Source organism: Symphodus melops (assembly GCF_947650265.1).
Source record: "Symphodus melops genome assembly, chromosome: 18".
Lineage (NCBI taxonomy): Eukaryota > Metazoa > Chordata > Actinopteri > Labriformes > Labridae > Symphodus > Symphodus melops.
This window is the reverse complement of record NC_136708.1, coordinates 9,969,614-9,991,529: the sequence shown is the minus strand read 5'-3', so window position 1 is coordinate 9,991,529 and position 21,916 is coordinate 9,969,614. Positions and strand designations below refer to the sequence as shown.

Below are 21,916 nucleotides of genomic sequence, written 5' to 3'. Positions count from 1 at the left end.
CTGAAAAGGATTCCCGTGAAATGTATAACATTATGGTCCTGTCTTTTTTATGTTGATTGCTCACGTTTGAACCATGTAAAAAATAACACGTTTATTTGTAAAGGAACACTAAAAGCTATCTACAAAGTGATCCACTAATTAACTCATCAACAATTTCAACACGACTATCTATCACATTGAAGAAAAACTGTATTTACCCATTAGTCACTTTTTGTGCAAAAACATTAGTGTATACAGAACAAATAGCTAGACAAAAAACAAGGCTGACTTTTAGTCAGCAACATAAAAGTGGATCTTGTCTGCAGTTTGTAATCTATAAAATCACAAATGGAGTGAGTATCTCAAAGTGTTGTCGGTAGGTTGATGTTGAAACCCTATCTGGCCTGCTCCTAAGCATGTTGAAGCTAAACTTCCTCACATAATAGGGCCCTTTGTTTGAAAAGGGGTTGAGGAACATGTGTGTGTGAGCACATATGTGTGCAACAGCTGCCATTGGTCTACAAGCCATATAAAGTTACCCCCTGTTACATAACACGCTTAAAACATGAGAGAGCCCTGGGCTGTTACATATTAGAGACACACACAGTTGTATTTTGTTAGCTGTAAAGGCTAGGCTCCAAATGTAAACTCTATGGCAGCTATTTAAAAAAAAAAAAAGGTTATCAAAAACTGCATTGAAGCAGACGTATAGTTTAAAGATACTTGCTTTTATGCAGGACATACTGTATGTTGCCTTTACTGCAAAACCTATGGTAAAAATGTATCTTGTATGAACAAATTGGTTTAGTTAAAAATTGATTCAATTTAAGATGACTTGGGGGCTGCTTCATGTCACATGCATCCATGGGATGATCATGTGGTCTCATTGTTCACATTCACAATGGCTCTCTCAAAAAGTCAGAAGACCAGTAATAAAGTCTCAATCGAACTACAAGCGTACCAAAATTCCAAACTCCACACGAGACATTACTCCAGAAATCAGAAGTATTTTAGTTTTGACCAAAATGTTGCAAAATATATATATATAAATATGATCCCTCATTGGATGTTTTATGTAAATTGGGATGCCATTCAAAGCCGTGGTTGTCCAGGTTCTGAAACGTATTGTAGAAGGAAACCATTGTTAGGGCAACTCCTTAGACACTTCAATACTGATGGGTCAAAATGAAGACTAGAACCTCACATAATCTAATATGTCAACTAGTTTGTGGTCATTTGTTTAAACATGGAAAAATAAAGGACCTCACTACTTCCAGCTGGATATTAAGACATCTACTCTGAAAATTGGTGAAACATCAAAAGGCTTCACCTACACTGTAGAGGAATGAACAAATTGGCCTTTAGAACTTTTTTTTTTTTTTTTAATAAGCCTCGACTGATGAGAGAGATGGAAGAATCAACAAACAAAGAACACGCTCAGCAAGAAGCAGATCAGGATTTTCTGACAACTTCACCAACTAACAAGGTGCATGAAGAGTAAAAGGCTAAAGAGGTCAAGATGCTCCAGCAACAATTGTAAGATGATCAAATTTATTAAAAAGTGCTGGCGGAGCATTTTAACCTCTTCATACTTTTATTCCAAATTTTCAAAGGTTGATTTTGCTTTAGTTCTATAACATTAGACTCTTATTTGACCTTTAAGTGCTTATTTGATTCAATATTAACCTAACATGGGACAAAGAATAAAGCAATTAGTCTTAATTTTAAAAAAAGCACATACATATGGGGCTGTCAGGAAAACACACAACTGAAAGAATTGGATAAATGGAGGTCAATGTGGCTCCAGTAGATCATTTTTTGATCCAGTGCTCCCAATCAATTTGATGTTGCCATGGATAAAGTTAAATGTAGGCTTGGCCTCATTTTTCGCATAATAAGTAGCCAATAACTTAAAAAAAATGTGTCAGCTTAGATAGTGACATAATCACCTTCAATCTAAACCAAACTAAATCAAACATGAACTCTAAACTTAATTCTTCGTAATCTGTCTCACCCCATTGTTCAGTCTTTTTCGGGACAGAAGAATAAAGAAGAACGCACCAAGAGCCTGCACTGCACAGCGCCCTGGCACTGATAGCGTTAAGTACTGCAGTAGGGGAGGAAACCTGCCCCGCCCACTCAGAGTCTATTAGCATATCGGGCGGGAAGCTCTGGCTCTTTGTTGCTGCTAAATCCAGCCAAAAACCCCGCCTACAAAACACCGCACTGGCGGGAAAAAGCCGGCTACAGCCATTAAGCCACTGACAATAGAGAAATTCAGACACACACACCCTCTTTGTCTCACATACAGTACACTGCAGAGAGTAGCCACAGTGCACCCCGTGCACAGACACTGAGTGTGTTGCCCACACAGTCACACACACATAAGGTGGTAGGTCTACATTGTTGGTCTTTTACAGGCTGGCACTATTTCCTATTTCCTGCCTGAGAGCAAAGGTGAACACAACTGGACGGACAGATAAATGATATGAAATGGACAGGAGGATGGGGTATGGAGGATATTTTGATATGAAAGCAGATGAGATTAAAAAAAAAATACACAAATCCACTCATACTAAAGACATTTAAACTGTCAGTGTGTAAAGTGAGACAATGACATTTCTATAGCCCACAAGACAATGCATCAAGGGGAAGCTTTGTTCCATATAAACACAGTACTTACGAAGTGTGACAAGGCTTTGTGTTTGTGTGTGTATGTTGTGGGTGAGTGTGTGCCCTCCCATGTGTTGCCCTGGGAAAAGAGTTCACTGGGTTGCTGGAAAAACAGGAAGGCATGTCATGCTCTGGATTGGGGAGGTAGACGAAGAAGGGGAAAAAAGTACCAAGTGGGCCCCGCATTACATAACAGCCAGGAAATATGCAGCAGAGGGAGAGAGGTCGAATGAGACAGAGAGAGAGAGAGCGAGAGAGCTTGTATAGGAAGCCATGCACACACTGCATCTACTGTATGACACTTTCCTTAAAGGCTTTTCATATCTAATCACATCTTGTCTTCTGCTGGCACTTCTGTTTCTTTTTTGGATAAAGCGGCCACTACAGGAGCCAGACAGCATGACAAAAAGCGAGACAGGAAGCTGCATAAACTCAATGAACCTCACTCATCCCTATAGGCACACACACTCACTCACAGAGGCGCTCGCACACATCAATAAATGATGTTCTGCACTTGGCTCTGGATGCATGCATTAGATCTCATTGAAACATTATAAAACATTGTGTCTGGGCTGGATTGGGATGCTGAACACTGATCCCTCATATGTGCAGCCCTTGATGTGTGTTAGTGTTTAATCCAATCATCTATCAAATCATGCACAGCTTTCATAGTTACAATATAATACCACAAACAGGAACTGCAGGGTTTGTGTTGTGGTGTAGTCTATGTGTTTTTATCAAATTATTGCTGTTGTGAAACAGACCGATCACATGTGCGCACAGAAATACACGAGGCTTTCCTATGTGATTGAGTCACACCTGACAGTGTTGTGTTTCTCACTTGGTTACGCAACAACTTAGTTTTGAATTGTCTTTGTCTCCTTTTCAGACTTCAAAACAACGACCCTGAGAAGAGGAAGCGTGCATGCACAGAGACACACAAAAGCATTCTCTGAAAATGAGAAAATAATGTAAGAGGGCACAAATAAGAACACTCTGTATACTTTGTACTTGAGACAAAGTTTGAAAAAAAAACACAACAGCTGGCAGACTGTTGGTTGACATTTCACATCTCTTCACTGTCCTGCCTACAGAGACAGAAAAGGTTTCACATCCTTAACTAAGTCCTTCACATTCCAAAAACTTCTATGATGAGATAACAGCCATGTGTTGTCTAGTATTCTGCTATTGCCAACAATTTGGCCTTCTGTTATTATCTACAAATATGCGTTGACTCCACGCTAGACAAACGAACATTTCTCAGAATAAAAGGTTCAGCCTCGTAGTCATGTCAACAGTGTCTCTGACTACAGCTTTTACTCTATCTGATTAGCAGCTTGCTTGCATGTCTGTCTGTGCGTTGGTGCGTGCAAGTGTGTATTCTTGTCTCGCCAGGGCCAGATGGCAGAGAATGTTTAGTCGAATGGGATTAGAGATTAGGATTAAGTGGACTTCAAATTACCTAGACGCACAGTCACTGGATGACACACTACTACAGCAGAGCGCTGAAGTGTGTGTGTGTGTGTGTGTGTGTGGGGGGGGGGGGTCATTAGCATACTATTAGGGAAATTTAGGAAAAAATAAAGTTTGACTGACCCAAAGTGGTGCATTAATAAAGTTCAATGATTGATGACACAATAATAAACTATTTCATAGAGAGAAGGGGGGCAATTTTTGTAATATTTTGAACGAGTCAGGCTAGCAGTTTCTTAGTTTTCAACTAAGCTAGCTCTGGCTACATAAGTGTGGTATCTAGATCTTATTATTTTCTATTTCATTATAATTCTATTTCTATTTCAAAATGTTAATTCTGGGCTCTGAAGAGTGATTAACAAGTTTGGATAAAAAAGTAGCCACCTTACTGCTAATTAACACTAAACCTTCATGAAGAGCTATAGGCTAACATTTAAAAATCTGCTAGCGTTAGGCAAAAAAACAGTGATTATCAATAATTACCAATATCCTGTTGACTAATCCTTGTGACTGTTAATCATGTTGATGCCATTACTATATCTGTTGAAATGCTGGTTTTTTAAAAGTATGTCAAAATAATGAGGAGGAAAATGAAAATCATGTCAAAACTTGTTTAAACCTGAGCAAGCTACAGGCGAAATGCCTGCAAAGTAACAATACAGTCATTTTCAGTGTACCACGGACTATTGATCTATTTTTCATGATTTTCAGCAAACAAACAGTATATTCAGCAAAGCCAATAATAGCGCCCTAAACTGTAATGCTAACATGCATCTATAGGCTGCAGCATGTGTTACATAACCAAGCCTGCAATTTTCCCACAGAGAGCCTCATGTATAGGACAGTGTCTGCTCTGTGAACATATAAAGCTACTGCATTGCTATAGGGCAGGGCTGGACTGGGAGAGGGAGAGACAGAAGAGGAACTCAGACTGGTGAATTAGTATTTCGCTTTCTGAATGGTATCATATATGTAGCGTACATTTAAACAGATCCACTTTTACAGCACTTATTTGAGGCCATAGTAGCAACTTAGTCATTTCAATGCTAGTTTGCTTTGTGTTTTTTTTTTTTTCCTCTTTCTCCTTACTGTCTGCAACTAATGACTTCACTCAGTGCATGCAAGTGTTTGCAGATGATCCACAGCATTGCGGTGTGTAAATGACTAATTAGCCTTGTGACAGCAGACACTGCCCCAGTTCTCCACTTCTAAGAGTGTGTGGATTTGTGGTTCAAGGGTCTGAAGCCTTGGGTCATTGAATTGCACGAGCTTTTGCGTTTATATGCGGAGGGATTCAGCAGTGCCTGCAGGTGCCGGGCAAGAGATAGATACTTTATTAATCCCGAGGGAAATTCACGCTTTGGTTAGGAGCTCAAGATAAGCACATATCACACATTAAGTCTCCTAAGATAAAGTGGATAAGACACTTTCTCTCAATTTACTTGTTTCTTTTTTCTAATCACTTAGATGATAGACATGATTTAATCACCTGGGGAAAAAGGGAAAGCACTACGTATAACAAAAGGTAGGAAAAACAAACAATCCTAAACAGAAGGGTTGGAAAAACCAGACACCAGTTGAACAGTGACCTCTGATATCACTCACACTGTATGGTAAGCCTCAAGTAAGCTTGAGGCCTGACCCAGTTTAAAAACAGAGAATGTGGGACACACTCTCACACACACACACCAACACATTTCCAGCTATTATATGGCTGGACATATTTTTAGTCATGTGGATGAGGTCAAACACTGGGAGCCTGTGAACTGACCTTGTGTTGAAAGCATACGTCTTAGCCTCATACTGACGGCGTGAACAAAGAGATGATGGAGTGTTAGTTGGGTATGTGGAACAATTGTCTGATTACGAGTAACGGGGGTGTGGGGGAGTCGTTCTTGTGAAAAGAAAAAGTGTCAGGTGAGGTGCAGGAATGGGAGCGCCAGAAGAGGCCTTTGGAGTGGTGCCACTGTATTGTGCAAGGGGTTTTACAGCAGGCAGGCAGGCACACCTTGGTTTGAAAGGGGTACAACACTGCTGGATAAACAATGCAATCACTTCAGTGAAAACACACATTTTCCTCAAAGCCTCAGCCAGTGGTTTATAAGTCTGTCAGAGCAGAAATGAGCTCAGCTAAGCTCCACTGAAAGACAACGGTATAAATCAGGTATTGTCATTATCAGACAAAGAGCTAAAAATGTATTTAAGGACCGTTAAACAAGGTAGCAGGTGGCAAACAGAGTACAAGACGTGCTGTGTAAGCATGCAATGAGATCTGACTGTGATAGAGGATACTATGTCATGTGAAAAAAATCCTTCTCCTTTGAGAAACGTTTAGTTCTTTTGGTTTATTGAACATTTTTTATAACCAATTGGATGAAGCATAAAGTGCATGGTGGTCGGGAAAAAGACAAAGAAAAGAAACTTTAACCTAAAATCCTAACACTCAATATGTCAGACATAGCAACAGCATGAAAGATCGATTTAATTAAGGCACCATCAGCGGAGATAGAAAAAATATAGAAGTTAATTTTCCTCCTTGGCTGCACATACCATCAAAACGTTTAAGTCATTTTTTTCAGTCCATGATGTTAAATTGCCATGATCGTTTTCATCTCAGCAGTACAAGTTCAAGGATCCATACTCTTGAAGGAGTATAAATTAAATAAAAGATTATTCAAATACTTTCAATAAGTCCCTTGGATTAAAGCTCTTTGCATTCAGTGAGGATCAGAGTCATTCAGTTCCTCTATAGGGCTTGAACGGTTTTCATTCACTTCAATGAGAACACATTTCACAATAAAAGGACTGAACATCAGAAGAAAGAAGGTCAATAGTTTGTTTTAAAAAAAAAAAAAGCAGCCCTATCAGGAAACATCCAGCTGATGACAACCTGAATGAAGATGAATGTAGCTCTGAGTCTCATCAACTCTTACAAAGTCACAGGTACTTCCTGCTGTGTTGTTCTGATGTCCTGGGACGACTCCTGAGAGACCTTTGAGCGACCGTCTGAGAGCTGTGCAGCAGAGTCAGAAAGTGCAGGAATAACCTGGGATTGGTCAGAAGGTGATTCAGACTTCCGCTTCTTCCTTACATGATAGTGATGCTTTTTTGACTTCAGGTGAGCTGCAGGTAAAGAACAAGAAGACGCTGTTTAATCTCAGGGACATTTGTATGTTTATTTGGCATGTTTTCATGTTGTGTGTTGACCGACCCACCTGTCCACTCCAAGTCACCGATGATCACTTTGTCACACAGGTCACATGAATGGCGGCTTCGTTTGTTTCTCTGCTCCGCCCCCTGGACTCTGATTGGTGCAACAGCTGGCTCCTCATCCTGATTGCATGAAGAAAAATGACTTCAAGATTTGGTAACAAAGTAATAAAGTTTCCCCGAGAGTTTTTCGTGATAAAGATAACACACACTGATCATTCCGCTTAGAAAATATTGTCTTTACTCTTAAAATCACACAGATCTTTGGAATGATTTTCTTTCCTGATATTGCTCTCATGAATGCGTAGTTTCGAGTCCCGTTAGCTGTTTTCTTCAATGCTGCCTGTGTTGATGCACAAGTGTACGTGTCTGCACCTGTCTGACCAACCTTCTATCAGCAGAATAGAGCAGGATGTGAATAAACACATCAAATCATTTGTAAAAGAAAACTTGCTACTACTGTTAGTCAGAAACTTAACAGGAACACTTAAGAGATAATTGGGATAGAGAACATCTATTGAATAATATTTGTGGCGCATGACACACAAACAAAATGAAGCATGGCCAGAGTCATGTGAGATGAGCAAATAAAAAACACAAAATTAAAGGCCGTTTGGAGTACAACATAATGCAGAGAGGATAAAGGGTCAAAATCAGGACAGAGATAGAATAGAAAACAAACTGAAAGAGACAAAACAGAGAAGGAAGAGAGTGATAAAGGGAAATAAAAGGAGGGAGGGAAACTTCAAAGAGACAAGCAAACAAGGAGGGGATAAAATCAGGGTGTAGGTAAAAGGAAAGAAATGTTCAAAAAGAGGTTAAGGAAAATGGAAGGAAAATTAAAGTATAGGAAGACAATAAAAAAACAAGAGTGGAGGAACAAAAAGGCTTTTAATAAGAATTTATGCAAATGTGCATCCAAACAGAGAATGGAAGGTGTGACTGGAGGCAGCTGGTTCAGACCACTGAGGCCCCACCTTACTGAGGCTGTCCAGTATCTGCAGTGCAGGGTTCAGGACTGTCTCCTCCCACCGCGACACGTCCGTCACATCCAGGCCATACATCACGGGCACGTTGTCTCCCGGTCCTGCACACACACACACACACACACACACACACACACACAGGTCAAACGCACAGTTATTGCAAATTATGCATTTTACAAGGGCCGACAAAGGCCACTAAAAAAAAAAAAGTAATAAAGGCTTTTAAGAGCCAATAATTTGATTCAGTGTTTCCATATTCTTTTATTGCACATGTAGTAATGCTAACAATATTTCTTTACAATGTACTTGAGTATTTATTTTATACCTATAATGATAAATGTTACCCTCCATAAGTCTTCAAATGCGCTGCATCATCCACCAAACGAGGTGGACATTGACATAAGTCGTCGGTGTAACATGTGATATATTCATTTGAAGATTTTTAGAAAAAGAAACAAACACTGTACAGTGATTTATATAGACTTTGAAATGGATCCCACAAAACTAAAACAATTCTTTTAGGTAGCAGTGATGTGCTGGAGCCGCACCCTGGAGCTCTGTCAACCTGCTGACTCACAGTGGCTCGATAATGTCTCTCCCTCTCTCTCGCTTTATCCTCCCACTCTTCTGCTCCGTCTCTTTCTCTCCCTCGCTCCGGCCAGCAGTCTCGCTTCAGCCTTCACTCACTCTCTCTCCCTCCCTGTAACTTTTCCACCCCCGCGTTTTTATTTTGCATCAGTCAGCAGTCTCCAGGCCAGGCCTCAGCACTAAACAGCAGCACCAGTCCCTGCGCAGCTTGTTTGTCTGTGTATCTGTCTGTCTGTCTGTGTAACCATCTGTCTGTCTGTCTGTCTGTCTGTCTGTCTGTCTGTCTGTCTGTCTGTCTGTCTGTCTGTATCAAGGACCACTTCCACTGAAATCATTCAAAAACAGAAGCGCTGGAATTAAAAGGTGTGTGCAACTTAAAACAAGTCAAACTGCACATAAGCTAGTGAAACAGCTGCACCAACATTAACTAAACAACTGCAACAGCCAACATATATGAGACAAAAAAAACCTTTTTAGTACCATAGTGTCACAGAAATCACACTTTTGACCTGATGATAGCACTAGAGCAAAAAGTCACTGATTAAAAAAATAATAATCAGGCATATCTTCTGAGGGCCATTAATGTCTGTACAACATTTGGTTGCAATCCATTATTTTATTTATTTATTTATTTTTTTAAATAGCACAAAGCTGGGTTTGTTCATATTGTGTTTTTCTTTACACACAAATGTATGATGTACAAAAACGTACGCAAAAATATCTAATTAACCTGTAAGCCAAAGCTGGTCAAGGCAATTATGTCTTAATCCTTCACACATACAGACAGGGCTGTGGAGTCGGCGGCAGCGGACACAATATAGACTAGAATTACTTAAGTCTGTTGGGAATTGTCTGGGACTTCATTATGACAGAGGAAAAGGGAGTGGTGACTGTATCATCTTATCATCAGTACAACAAACTGTATCGACTCTGCCAGAGGAAGAACGTGTGTGGAAACAATGAGCATGTTCACAAAGCTTCGCCTGACAGCAATAACCGTTAACTGTGGCTTGGTCCTTGGCACAGGCCCCATTTCAGCTCCTCGATGGATGCTGTTATACCATCAGGCCCTTCACAATAAGACAGCTTCATTTTTTTTTTTTTTACTTAAACAGACAAGCTTAGATATCTTTTTTAAATTGATACCTCAACATGGAAATCCAATTTAACTCTGTTGTTGAGACATACTTCACATTCGTATGTAGGCTGAAATACACATACACACACACACACACACACACACACGCAGACAGGAGTTTGCGTCTTAGTGTGGACGATAGGGAGGCAACAAGATAGGTTTGGTAAGGCATCCACGGTACAATACGCGCCCGAGAATTGCAGTAGTCTTGGTTTTGCGGACAACTAGCTTCCATCTTCTCGGAACTGGCTCCGTCGGTTTGTCTGCGAGTCCACGCGCTGGGATAAAGAAAGCCCTCCCCCCAGATTTAACGTCCTATGTTTTCTCTCCTCACATTTATGCTATAGAAGCATAATTCGAATGTTAACGCTAATGTTGATGCTAACGTTAATGTTAACAGCACAGGTTTTATTCTGTAATCATGTTTACTCTTTAGTCACATAGGGGCTTCTAAATCTTGTTTGGGGGATTATTGTATACAGAGGGGAGGGGGGGACAGCGGGTGTGTATTGTAACTAATGTCTTATGTCCTGCTTGTCTTGTATACTGCTAATGGATGCCTTGAATTTCCCTCGGGATCAATAAAGTATCTATCTATCTATCTATCTATCTATCTATCTATCTATCTATGCACTATGTTGTGGGGAAGCTAACAATACTGCTGTAGGAGTTCACACATTTCTTTCACATGACGAACGGTGAAGAGTGGCAGCAGAATGAGAAAGCACCTCTGTCAGCGTATGAGGACACTTCAGTTTCAGCGTATGTGACTCAAATGGAAACACTTACAGAGTTTGGCTAAGTCTACAGCAACAGGCTGCAAGGAGGCTGTAACATTAGGAACATAAAGCTACTGATTGTTACACACGCAGACTCGATGCAGGAGTGGGGAAAGTGAACGGAGAAAAGACGAAGCAGAATTTGAAACTGGAGGACGAAATATCAACAGCGTACGATCCATTTATGTGTGAAGTACTGAAATGTCTTCCTCGTTGAATATCGGGTCTACATCGCACTTCTCTAATGCTGCATCCTTTTCACTAAGACTGAAAAAAAAAACACCAGGAATTTGTAAAAATGAAAAAGTTGCTTTGCTTCAAAGCAAAATAAAGAAATAGTTGTGTTTCTTATTCCATTGCTGTTCCTGTAAAATGTGCCGAAACCTTCTAAGACTGAAACACCATAAAAAAAAACAAAAAACAGTCCAACATCTGGGCCGTCAGAAGCAAACTGAACCAAAAACCATGACCAAACACCGAGGTGCCAATTGGACCGTAGGCTGACTGTATTGTTCCATCCCCATTTACGACAGCCAGCGAGAGGCTGCACACGAAAGAGTGACTAAGCAGTTGGAGGGTTTGGTGCCTTGCTAAAGGGCAGGTGGAAGGAACTGGGCTTGCGCCACTTAAGTCACCAGAACAATTTCCAGACTTTAACCGGTAACCCTCCAATTCCCAATCATATTCCCTACAGACGAAGCTTCTGTCGCTCCAAGAAAAATGTTGTCGAGGGTTCTTAATTTGCTTTCCTTATTCATCAAGTTGACTATAGGCAAAGTAAAAACAAACACCATTACTAAAAGCTTTTAAACACTCCTGGACCAGCAGCCGCTGACTCTGCCAATGTTAGTTTTCCTATTTTTCTTTTTTTCATTTCGGGCACACAACTAATCCCAGAACTCTGCTGGGCAGACACCGGGTCAATTTGTAAGTGCGCTCCTTATGAAAAACATCAGTGAATGTTAATCAAGGCCTCGGGTTTCGCTGTGTGTTTCTATGGGTTAGAGGGGAAGTCTTTTGTGTTTTGGGCACAAAAGCGGGCAGGTGGTGGTAGCGAGCGTCACCTGGCATACCCAAATAGCACATGCACAGCGAGAAGTCTCCCTTAGGTGCTCTTTTAAAGACTCAATTTTGCCGGCGGCTATCCTGTTGCCATTATCGCCTCACTTTGTTCTTTTATCTTTCTCAACACACAAAACCTGACTTTATTCCCTTCTGAAACTTCCAACCTCCCAGTGGACTGAGTGAAGTGGGGGTAAATAAAAGGCAGATAGTGTTAGGTGGGTTGCCAGATGCTGGACAGAAACCCCTGTGGCAAACTTGTTTAGGGTCTGGTGTAACTCTTTTAATCCACTCTACAGTGAATGAGGGTTGATAAGAAATGCTGAAAGAACAAAGAGCAGGGTGGTCAACACACACGACTTTGAGCGTTGCCTTTCAAGCACACATGGTAGATCGCTTTGCCAAAAAGAAAGAGCTTCTTTTGTCGCCCAGCAGCTGCTCGCTAGTGCTGTGTGACTGTGTGTGTGTGTGTGTGTGTTGCAACAGTAGTCCACCTGTTGTAACAAGCAGGCCAGGAGTCATATGCTGCATTATCCCCATGTTTGCTGAGTGAGGAAGTGCGCGTGTGCATGCTCTTCTATAAAAACTCCACTACAAGTCTCAGCGCGGCATCCCTGCCGGCCCAGCTGTGCTTCTTTGGCTATCGTCCACGTTGAAGCAGCTGCCTCTATTCACTTAGCAACCTCTGTTTCTCTTTCATAAAGTTCCTCTTTTTTTTCTTTTTTTTTTGCCTCCCTCAACTCCTTGTTTTTCATTTCTGAAATGTTTGCATATAATCAATTAACTTGGTTTAGATTTTCATGATTGACAAATAATCACCTATTCAGAGAACTATCTAATCAAACACATATATACAGTGTATATATACTGTAAATATATACAGTAATATATGAAGTTAACTGTCAAAATCAACCATACAAAAAAAATAAAACCTGTACATAAATGAAATGTATCAATGAAAACAGCAAAGGTAGACAAATATGTATATTGTATAAGAATAGTCATTCAAGTGATTGATTGTTATATTAAAGATGTAATAGGATGAAAATGGTCAAAATCACCAACTGAAACTCCTGTTTACATTCACATACCACGCAAAAAGGACAATTCAGGACATTTTTTAAAGCAAAAATAAGGAACATCCCATTATAAAGTGAAAAGAGTCCTCTTTCCAGCTAACGACTGTTACCTTACGTAACATTAACTTACATTTTGGAAAAGTTGGATCATAAAAAATGATCATAATGAAATAATCACAAGCACAAACTCCTAAAAGAGAAATAGTAATAATCTCTACGGGGGTGTCATAGTTTCTTAGCTCAAGTCGTTTAGTGCTCTCTCACGTTTGTGTCTTTATATCCACAAAGGTACCTCAAGGGTCAGTGCTCGGTTAAAAGAAATTCTAAGTTGAACAGTCCTGTTTTAATTATTCTAATATTGTTTTATTTTGTCTTTCAGCACCAACATTTCATATGTGTTTTCTTCTGTGGTCATTATTATTCAAACCAAATAAACCCTTTTGAACTGCTACCATCTCCAACTTGTGCATTCTAACTGATGCCCATGGTGACAGCCCTCCCCCCTGAACCCCCTTCATAACACAACCACAGATGTACATTCAGCATGGTACAACCAAACGCATGTCTGCCAGGAACCAAGGCATGCCATTCTAGCCTCTCTTCACTGACTTCCAATCTATTACAGACATTATTTAAAGGTTGCATTGTTTGTTTTTAAAGCACTAAAAGGCCTGGCGCCCTCATATATTACTGATCTCCTCAGATCCTACTCAGCGGCCAAGCTCCTCAGATCCTCAAGTATAGGCAAATATTGTCTTTGTTTTGCTTTTCATTCTATATTGCTCTCTTGTTTCATGAACAGCACTTTGGTCAGCTGTTGCTGTTTTTAAATGTATTTTATAAATAAATGTGATTGGTTAATTTTGCCCTGTATAACTTTAGGGAGAACAGGCCTTAACCTGTCAGAGCATTCTGTTACAGGCTCTTGTGATATCACACATTGACAATCGCAGCTCTTTACTGGCAGGTATTCCTACAGTACGTGCACTATCAAACCGCTGCAGATGATCCATAATGCAGAGCATGCATGTCACTCCGCTGTTCATCTCCCTCCACTGGCCCCAGTTACTGCTCGCTTCAAAGTTAAAACGCTGCTGCTCGCTAGTCGAAACGGAACAAAAATGGCTCCTCCCACCCCAAACGCTATCATCCAGGTCTACACTCCAAATGAAAAGCATCTGATTCGACCTTCACCCCTAAAAGTCTCGAGCTAGCCTCTTCTCCTCTGTCGCCCCCCCCCCAGTGAGATAATGAACAACAAAACTCCATTCTATCTGCAGAATCACTTTGTACCTTTAAGAGGAAGCAAAAGAGGCCAGCTCTGAATTATAATGAAGATGATGGTTTTGTGTGTGGTAACGACGAAGATGTTATTCAGGATGGTTTTTGATGATCTCAAGAACAACTGTCAATGTTGCGCGTTGCCTCTGTGCACTGCTGGTCAGCACCTGCGCCCCATTAGATTTACAGCTGTTTGTTTGCACTTACTGACATTTTCATGCTTTCTCGTTCCTTGCTCGTGTTGTTCTTACTCTCTGACATGCGTCACGTTGGATAAAAGCAAATGCAAAGTTCATTGCAGAATCACAAAAAAAGTCCTGAAAAACTCTAACTAATTTTTCCACTTTCTCCTGCCAGCCCAGAAGTTGAGCTGATTTTAGAAACAAAGCGATGCGATCAGGAAAACGCACATCACCAACAAAACGCCAAATTTGTTCCTTCTGCTCGCTAAGCTGCCATGTTATTCATTACCTTTAAAACAAACGGGCCAATTCATCAACACTTGGATTAAAACACGCCTGCCACTGGCTGTCCTTCAACCCCATGTGACATGCTCCACTGCAGCACTTGCTCATCTCTTTCCACCTAGTGGAGGTGACTGAGAGGTTTTGGCAGATTACCACAGGAGGAGGTTACACTTGGAGGTGTGTGGACATGAACTAGCCCAGACGACCAGGGTGTTAACTTGCCCCACACCTGTCGCCTCACCTGGATCAGATTTCCTTCACTCTCCATCCAATCATGAATCGCTCCCGTCACTCTCTCTCTTTGTCTGCCTGTCTCCCTCCCCCACTCACTCACTCACTCTCTCACTCCCTCGTGGGACTTAGATGCCTAAACCCCTGTTACTTAACACTGATAATGCCTCCGTCAAACTTCACCTGCATATCTTGGTTGCATGCAGAGTGTGTGTGCGTATTGACGCACAAATTAGGAAACTCTGAGGGCGCGTAAAACGTGCCACTTCTTAAAATGAGTATAACCTCAAATCACCATTTTCTCAATGGTAATTAAATCTTTTAATTGAACCACACACACACACACAAACACACAGATCCTATGAGTGCATACCTTAGTACAGACACAGTTAAAGGCAGAATCAATTAAGCTTGCTTTAATTTGAACTATTTGACCTGGCAGTTAAATCCCCACAGCAAAGTTGAGCCCATCAAGAAGCGCGTATTCTGTCGAAAAGTATTTCAGTCACCGAACGCCCACCTGGTCCTTTACTGACAGTAGCTGCTAAAGAAAGTGAACCATTCAACTGGGTTAAGCTTGTATCTTTAAGGCAGGCGAATCAGCGTCTTTCTGTGTGTTGTGCATTTACGGTCAACATTCAGCTCAACTTAACCGACTTCATTGTGCCTGCCTGACTGAGGCCCTCTGTCATTTCCAGTTTGTCTTTCCCTTTTCACTCACCATAGTCTCTCTTTGTGTGAGGGGTCGTCTGTGTAGCCCCCCGTGACCCTGTTGCCAGCTTTTGTGTGGTCAGGGCAAAATTCCTGGCAGCTCTGTAATGCTTTTAGAGATTAGCCTGCTCAGCTGAGGTACCGGCATTTATGTGTGCACTCGCTTGTGTGTGCACTCGCTTGTGCGTGTACGTGTGTGTGTGTGTGTGTGCGTGGGTGTGTGTGTGTGTGAGAGAGCGAGGCTCAGACAAAACAGAAAAGAGGTCAGCAGTCACAGCCAGAGAGAGCGAGGTGAACTGAGTTGATGCAGACAGAAAAGGTGGGATGAGCCGGTTGAAAGAGCAAAACAGGGACAATCCAGGCCAAGAGGTGGACACAAGGACGAGCAAATACTTCAAGGCTCTGACACTGAGAGAATCCCTGAAATAGATCATGAAGGATTATGTACGAACTTTATCAAGATCTGTGTAGGAATATAATAACATTTGAACAAATAAGATTATCCAACTTCAAGGTTGAGATTTGATGAACATGTAGGCCAGTTGTAAATTCTTCTGATAAGAAAAAAGGAGCAAAGCATGACTATGTGGAGGACGACTTTTTGAGTCCAGTGAAGTGTTACTGGTGGCTTCTGTGAGTGTTTAGCTTGAGCCAGATCAATAACACTCACGAACGAGTTCGCAGTTCACAAACTAGTCCAGCAAATAACAGAAGAAGAATTAAAAAAAAAGAGAACAGGAATCAATTTAAAGTGTAACACCATGCAACTTTAATGCTGCAAGACACTGTTAGAAATCCCTATATGTGCAAGCCCACATTCCTTCGTAAAATAAATGGCATATTTATTCTGTTTTCCAAACAGCTGTCAACACAAAAGATTAAATAGTTTTTGCTCTAATAAGTTACGTTAAAGCTTCTAAATGTGCACTGAAATGTCTTCATGCTCACTGATCTATTTTTTAACCTCCCTGCATCATTTTTACCTGTATCACTGATTCATAAACACACACACACACACAGCTTCACTATTTTTTATAAGCAGCACTTCCTGTTAACGCCCACCTGCTTGATAAATGTCTGAATTTTACTGGAGGATTTTAGCAGTTTAGTTTTTCAGACTGTCCTTACGTCCTCTGGGAAATACTACGTTTCTGAGCAATCGATGTCGACCACAGAAGCACCAAGGGCGGAGCTGACAATCAATAATCTGTCAAATTTGAATACTTTCAAACATAGAACGTTTAATGTAATACCAAAGCAGAAGGGTTGGCCAGCTGGGAAACTGTCTGTCTCTGATGGATGGCTTACATGATACAACAGTTTCTTTGTTTTTCTGATTAATTTGGTATTGCTTCTATTTATCAAAGCGTTTTACTTTTCCTTCGGTTTTCTCTGCAATTTGATGTCAAAAATGTATTACTTCTTTTCTTTTAAATATACTTCTAAACAAATGGATAAAGGAAAAAAAAACAAGTTACTGATTAATTGTTCAAGAGGTTTGCAGCTCGTTATGTACTGAGAGACTACAAAGGGTAGATGATTTTAAACTTTGAAGGGATCAGATTTCATCCGTCTTCACCTGCACCATCAGCCTGATGTTGCCAACAGCTGCACTCCGACATGAGTCCATGACGGGTCACCAGAAAAGTTATATGATCTGTCCGGGGGCAAATCACCCAGACCAGACAGAAACACATGCATATGTGCAAAGGCACAGACAACTTCAGACAGATTACTGCTTATGTAAAAGGAACACAAAAACACACGCATATACGATGAAGACCATATGGTGAGTGTAGCGGGTAGGCAGGCGGTCAGAATGAGGGGTATTGAGGTTTAGGGCCTGGAGTGGCCTAAGCCACTTGGGCCTAACAGGATTAGGAGGCTGGGTTACTATAGGGCATGCTCCTAGCAGGGCACTGAGGCCAGGTTTTCCATTTGAAATACACTCAGGCTTTGTACACAATTAAAAACACGTCTGACTTCCCGGGGTTGTGACCGGGATGGGAAATCGCCGCCTGTTCACCACTGGTTGGTTTTGGCTGTGTTCGGTACATTTCCTCAGACTGCAGCACCAGAATCAGTCGATTGCTGATGATCTTTTTTTTTTTTTTTTGCAAAAAGGTGCCATAAAGGACAAAAAAAACAAAACATTCAAAGGTTTTAACTACAGGTGTAAACATGCAGATGGATCTCGACACTTCCAGTCGATGACAAGCTAAACCTGTCCACGAGGCTACATCATGATTTGATGACATACGTTTGTAGATATTGTTCATTTTTGGCTACTTAAACACAGCATGTAATAATGTTTCATAACGTTACATCACCTGAACGCCTCCGCGCACACAGACGCACACACGACACACATGGTGCACAATAAGGTGAGGCTTATTGTGTGTCTATGGAGTGCACGACTGTCATCTTGTTAAAGAGAGTGCTTATTATAGAGTCCTGGAGCGCGGAGAACAAACACACACTGACTCCTGCATGTACTGACCCATGTGCGAAAAGGGATACTCACTTTTAAGGAAGCGGTTTCGGACCCATTTGTTCTGTTTGCGGGCGTAGCGTCTTGTAGCAATCTTCAAAGCTTCTATACCTAAAAAAGGAGTTCAAAGAAGGCCGTTAAAGATGAAGGTGGAATGGAGGAAAACTTTCAAGAAAGAGGTTTTTCTGCTTGATCAGTCAACTGGTGATGACATTGATCAGGCTGTCCTCTGACCTTTGTCTCGTAGCGCGTCTTTCTCCCGCTGGCTGCTGCTCTCAGGAACAGTCAGGTAGTCATGAAACTCCTTGAAACCAATGGACTGAAAAATCCCATGTTGATAGTCCTGACTGGCGAAGAGCAGAGAGGAGAGGATGTTAGACATTAATCATCGATTTATTAAAAAAAAAAAAAAAAGTTCCCGTCTCTGACTTGACATTTCAAGACACCTGGAAGGTGACTCACTTTCAGCTTCTCCGTCTCCCCTATCTCTCCTTCCCTGTCTGAGCAAAGAATATCATTCTGACCAGATGTGAGGCCCTTCGGGGGGAGAGAGTGGCGGAATGACATTCAAAGAAAAAAAAAAAAGACAAATGCAAAGGGGCCCACGGGTGCTGATTGGAGCGGCATCGGGTGTGGGCAGAAACCCACTGAAAAACTAAAGACAGAACATTTGATTCAATGTCAGACCAGCTCACCCCTCAGAGCATCCCTTCCTTTTTTTAGGCCAAACTGAAAATTTTTCAGACATTAAGAATAGCTGCACCACTAGTGTCAGTGTGTTAGTATGAGCTGGGCCTTACAGAATTAGGACTGATTGCTCATAGAGTACAGGTCACATGGTTTTTATTTCTTACATTACAAGAAAAAAACATCTGTATTTTATGTAAAGAGATTTCAACCTGCTTCTATCGTGAAAAACTGTAGTTGCTGACCCGCTGTGTTTTTAGCCAAGAGTCTTTGTGGCTTTGACACCTGACAGCCGCTGTTTCTGTAATGACAACAGCTGGATTACTTGAAGTGATAAAAACAGATTACAGATTACCAGAGTCACAGTGGTGTATTATTCTAAACTTTGGACATTGTTGTTGGTAGATGTTCAGTTTAGATTATATCCAGAAGACATACGGAGTAACCTTCAGTTGTATCAGGTTGTCATTTTTTTTTCTTCACAGCAATGATCTGTGAAGATAACGACCGGTCTTATCTGAGTTTTAAAAACCTGTCCAGGATGTGATTTTAGGTTTTCACAATGACCAAGTAAATTGGAAATCCGTATATTTTTTTTTTCTATTTTAAATTTACTAGAATGGGAAAACGTATTTTTATACAAACTGTTTTTGCCTCTTTTTTTCTCATCCTTTAATTTTCTTGTGGTTAAAAATATATTTTTGTACAGCACTTGATAACACAAGGTTAAATAAACACTGTTAGAAAAAGGGGGCTTCTTTTGTTCAATAAATGATTCTTGTTACAGAAACACGAAGAGGAAATCACAAAAATAAATCTGGCTAGACGGGCAGAGACAGAAATTTGAGAATAGCGACAGAGCACAGGAAGCGTAGAGTCAATGGAGGGTGAGAAAAGAAAGACAGAGGGAGGGAAGGAAGGAGGCAGGGAGGAAAGGGAGGGAGGGGAGAGATTTGACCTTGATGTCTGGCCACAGCAGCATGCAGGGGACGAAGACACGAGGGGGAGAGGAGAGAAAGACAGACAGACAGACAGAAAGAGAGAGGAGGGGAGGAGGGGGGTAAAGTGCTTGGGTGATCGGATTGCTGAGAGGGCAATAGTGGCAGAGATGGAGGGAGAGAGGGGGAGAGAGAGAGAGAGGGGGAGAGAGAGAGAGAGAGAGAGAGAGAGAGACAGAGAGAGAGAGAGAGAGAGAGAGACAGAGAGACAGAGAGACAGAGAGAGAGAGAGAGAGAGAGAGAGAGAGAGAGAGAGAGAGAGAGACAGAGAGAGAGGATGCAGCTGTTACGAGGTGAGATGGGGTGATGAAAGAAAGAAAAAGAAGGGACTGAAAAAGGGAATTGGCAGCTTCCTGGGCATGACTCCACCAATGCATCAACTGCCTGCAGCCACACCCACCACACACACACACACACACACACAAAATCGATATCTGCAGCCAAGAGACACTCACAACTTACATACCGTCTCCGTTTCTGCTTTTGCTAGTGAGGATCAGACGAACACAGATAATGTCACAAATCCCTCCACAAGAAGGATAGATTACAAACACATTATGTGCTGTGCACAGTTGCAGTCGTTACCAGGTCCTTGCTACACGTTTGCATTAAGGTAACCAGAAGCAGCAGCACATGAAGCGCTCAAGAAAAGAGGGCATATATGCTGCGAGAGTGAGCGAGCAACCAAGCCACTAGTCATGAGGTTATTGTGAAAGAAATGTCTCGAAAAAGGTGGTGATTGTAAGAGAGACAGCACAGCAATCCTCATCCTATTAACACTGTCCTCAAGTAGCATCTTTAACAGACAGCAGAACACTAAGTATTTGTTCCCGGGCCAGAGGATATTCATTCAGTGTGTCTGAGGCCCCTGAGGTAAATCCCCAGACTCTCTTGGGAGCGCTGATATCATATGAGGTGGGCTTATCTCTGCAATTATTAATAATTATTGGACATCCAAAAGACATATCAGTCCCATCTGAAGTTAAGTCACAGCAGTGTGGGCTGCGGTTAAATTGGTCTCCAGGCCTTCGGGAAGCACCAGAGTACAGAACAGAGTGACCTGTCAGACGTCGAGGGAGAAATAAATAACTGGATAGATGTTCGGCCGAGTTCATTTTACTTTTATTAGCCCGGTTAGATGGAAGAAAGGAGTTAAGTTGGTACCAGACTGAATGTCTGGATCATTCATTTAGATAGGAGGATAGGAATGTGATCTTTAACTCGTCTCACAGACACTGAACTCTCCGACTGCCTCGTAATGTTCAAAAAGCAGCGACGTCAGGGCAGAAGCCAAGCACAACATACGCTTCTCACCAAACATAACACGCCCACCGTCCCACGCTGTATCTTTAAGGTGGTCGCAGTTGATATTGTGGTTAAAATAAAAGAAGACAAAATAAAACCCGTCTGGCAACACAGGCCATGTGTAGGCAGAGTTTTAATGCAACATTGAGCTAAGGGTGTTAAAGAAGGACGTGCTAATTTTGCACATCAAAGACTGTTCACAGGTTGAGGGAGCAATATTTATAAGTGGGGAAAAAATGTGCAAGACCTTTTGTGGCTCCGGGGGGAATGTGAACAGTGTTATTCACGACCTCATGTGAAGAGTTGATAGAGGCTTTAAACTTGGGCTGGGCGATAAATCGGATTTTTGTAAAATCAGGATTTTCCAAAAGGAGTGTCGAGATTTTTTTTCTAACGTTTTTAGCCACTTTTTAGCCACTCCCCTTGGGTCCCCCCACCCCCCACCCCCCACTCTTATCTTCATCCAGAGTGGTACAAACCTTGAGCCACCCAGCACACATACTTCTGCTGTAGTTGCTCTGCCTCATTTTTTGTACTTTGCTTTTTAAAGACAGCTTGAACTTTAAGCCCTACAGAGACATTCAGGGAACTATTCCACAAATGTACTGATAAAATAAAATCTGAACTCATTTTAAGTCGATCCTTTTTCACTTTTATTGTATTTCATATCAAGAAGTTTCAAGTATCAAGTTTGGTGGTGTGGAAAAATCTGAGTTTCGTCCAGCCCAACTTTAAAGTACAGTGATGGAAAAAAATTCATGAGAGATTCAAGGAATCT

At 41.4% G+C, this 21,916-nt stretch overlaps 1 protein-coding gene across 1 annotated transcript in view; it reads right to left on the bottom strand.

The window, feature by feature from the left end:
• Positions 1-6,455: 6,455 nt before the first annotated feature.
• trit1 (tRNA isopentenyltransferase 1) overlaps positions 6,456-21,916 on the bottom strand; it is a 37,666-nt gene continuing 22,205 nt past the window's right edge. The window contains exons 7-11 of the mRNA XM_079368201.1: positions 18,383-18,495; positions 18,182-18,259; positions 8,313-8,422; positions 7,341-7,458; positions 6,456-7,248 (exon numbers count right to left, since the gene is read on the bottom strand). Coding sequence (XP_079224327.1) covers positions 7,055-7,248; positions 7,341-7,458; positions 8,313-8,422; positions 18,182-18,259; positions 18,383-18,495 — 613 coding nt within the window. The 3' untranslated portion in view covers positions 6,456-7,054. The remainder of the gene's footprint in view (positions 7,249-7,340; positions 7,459-8,312; positions 8,423-18,181; positions 18,260-18,382; positions 18,496-21,916) is intronic.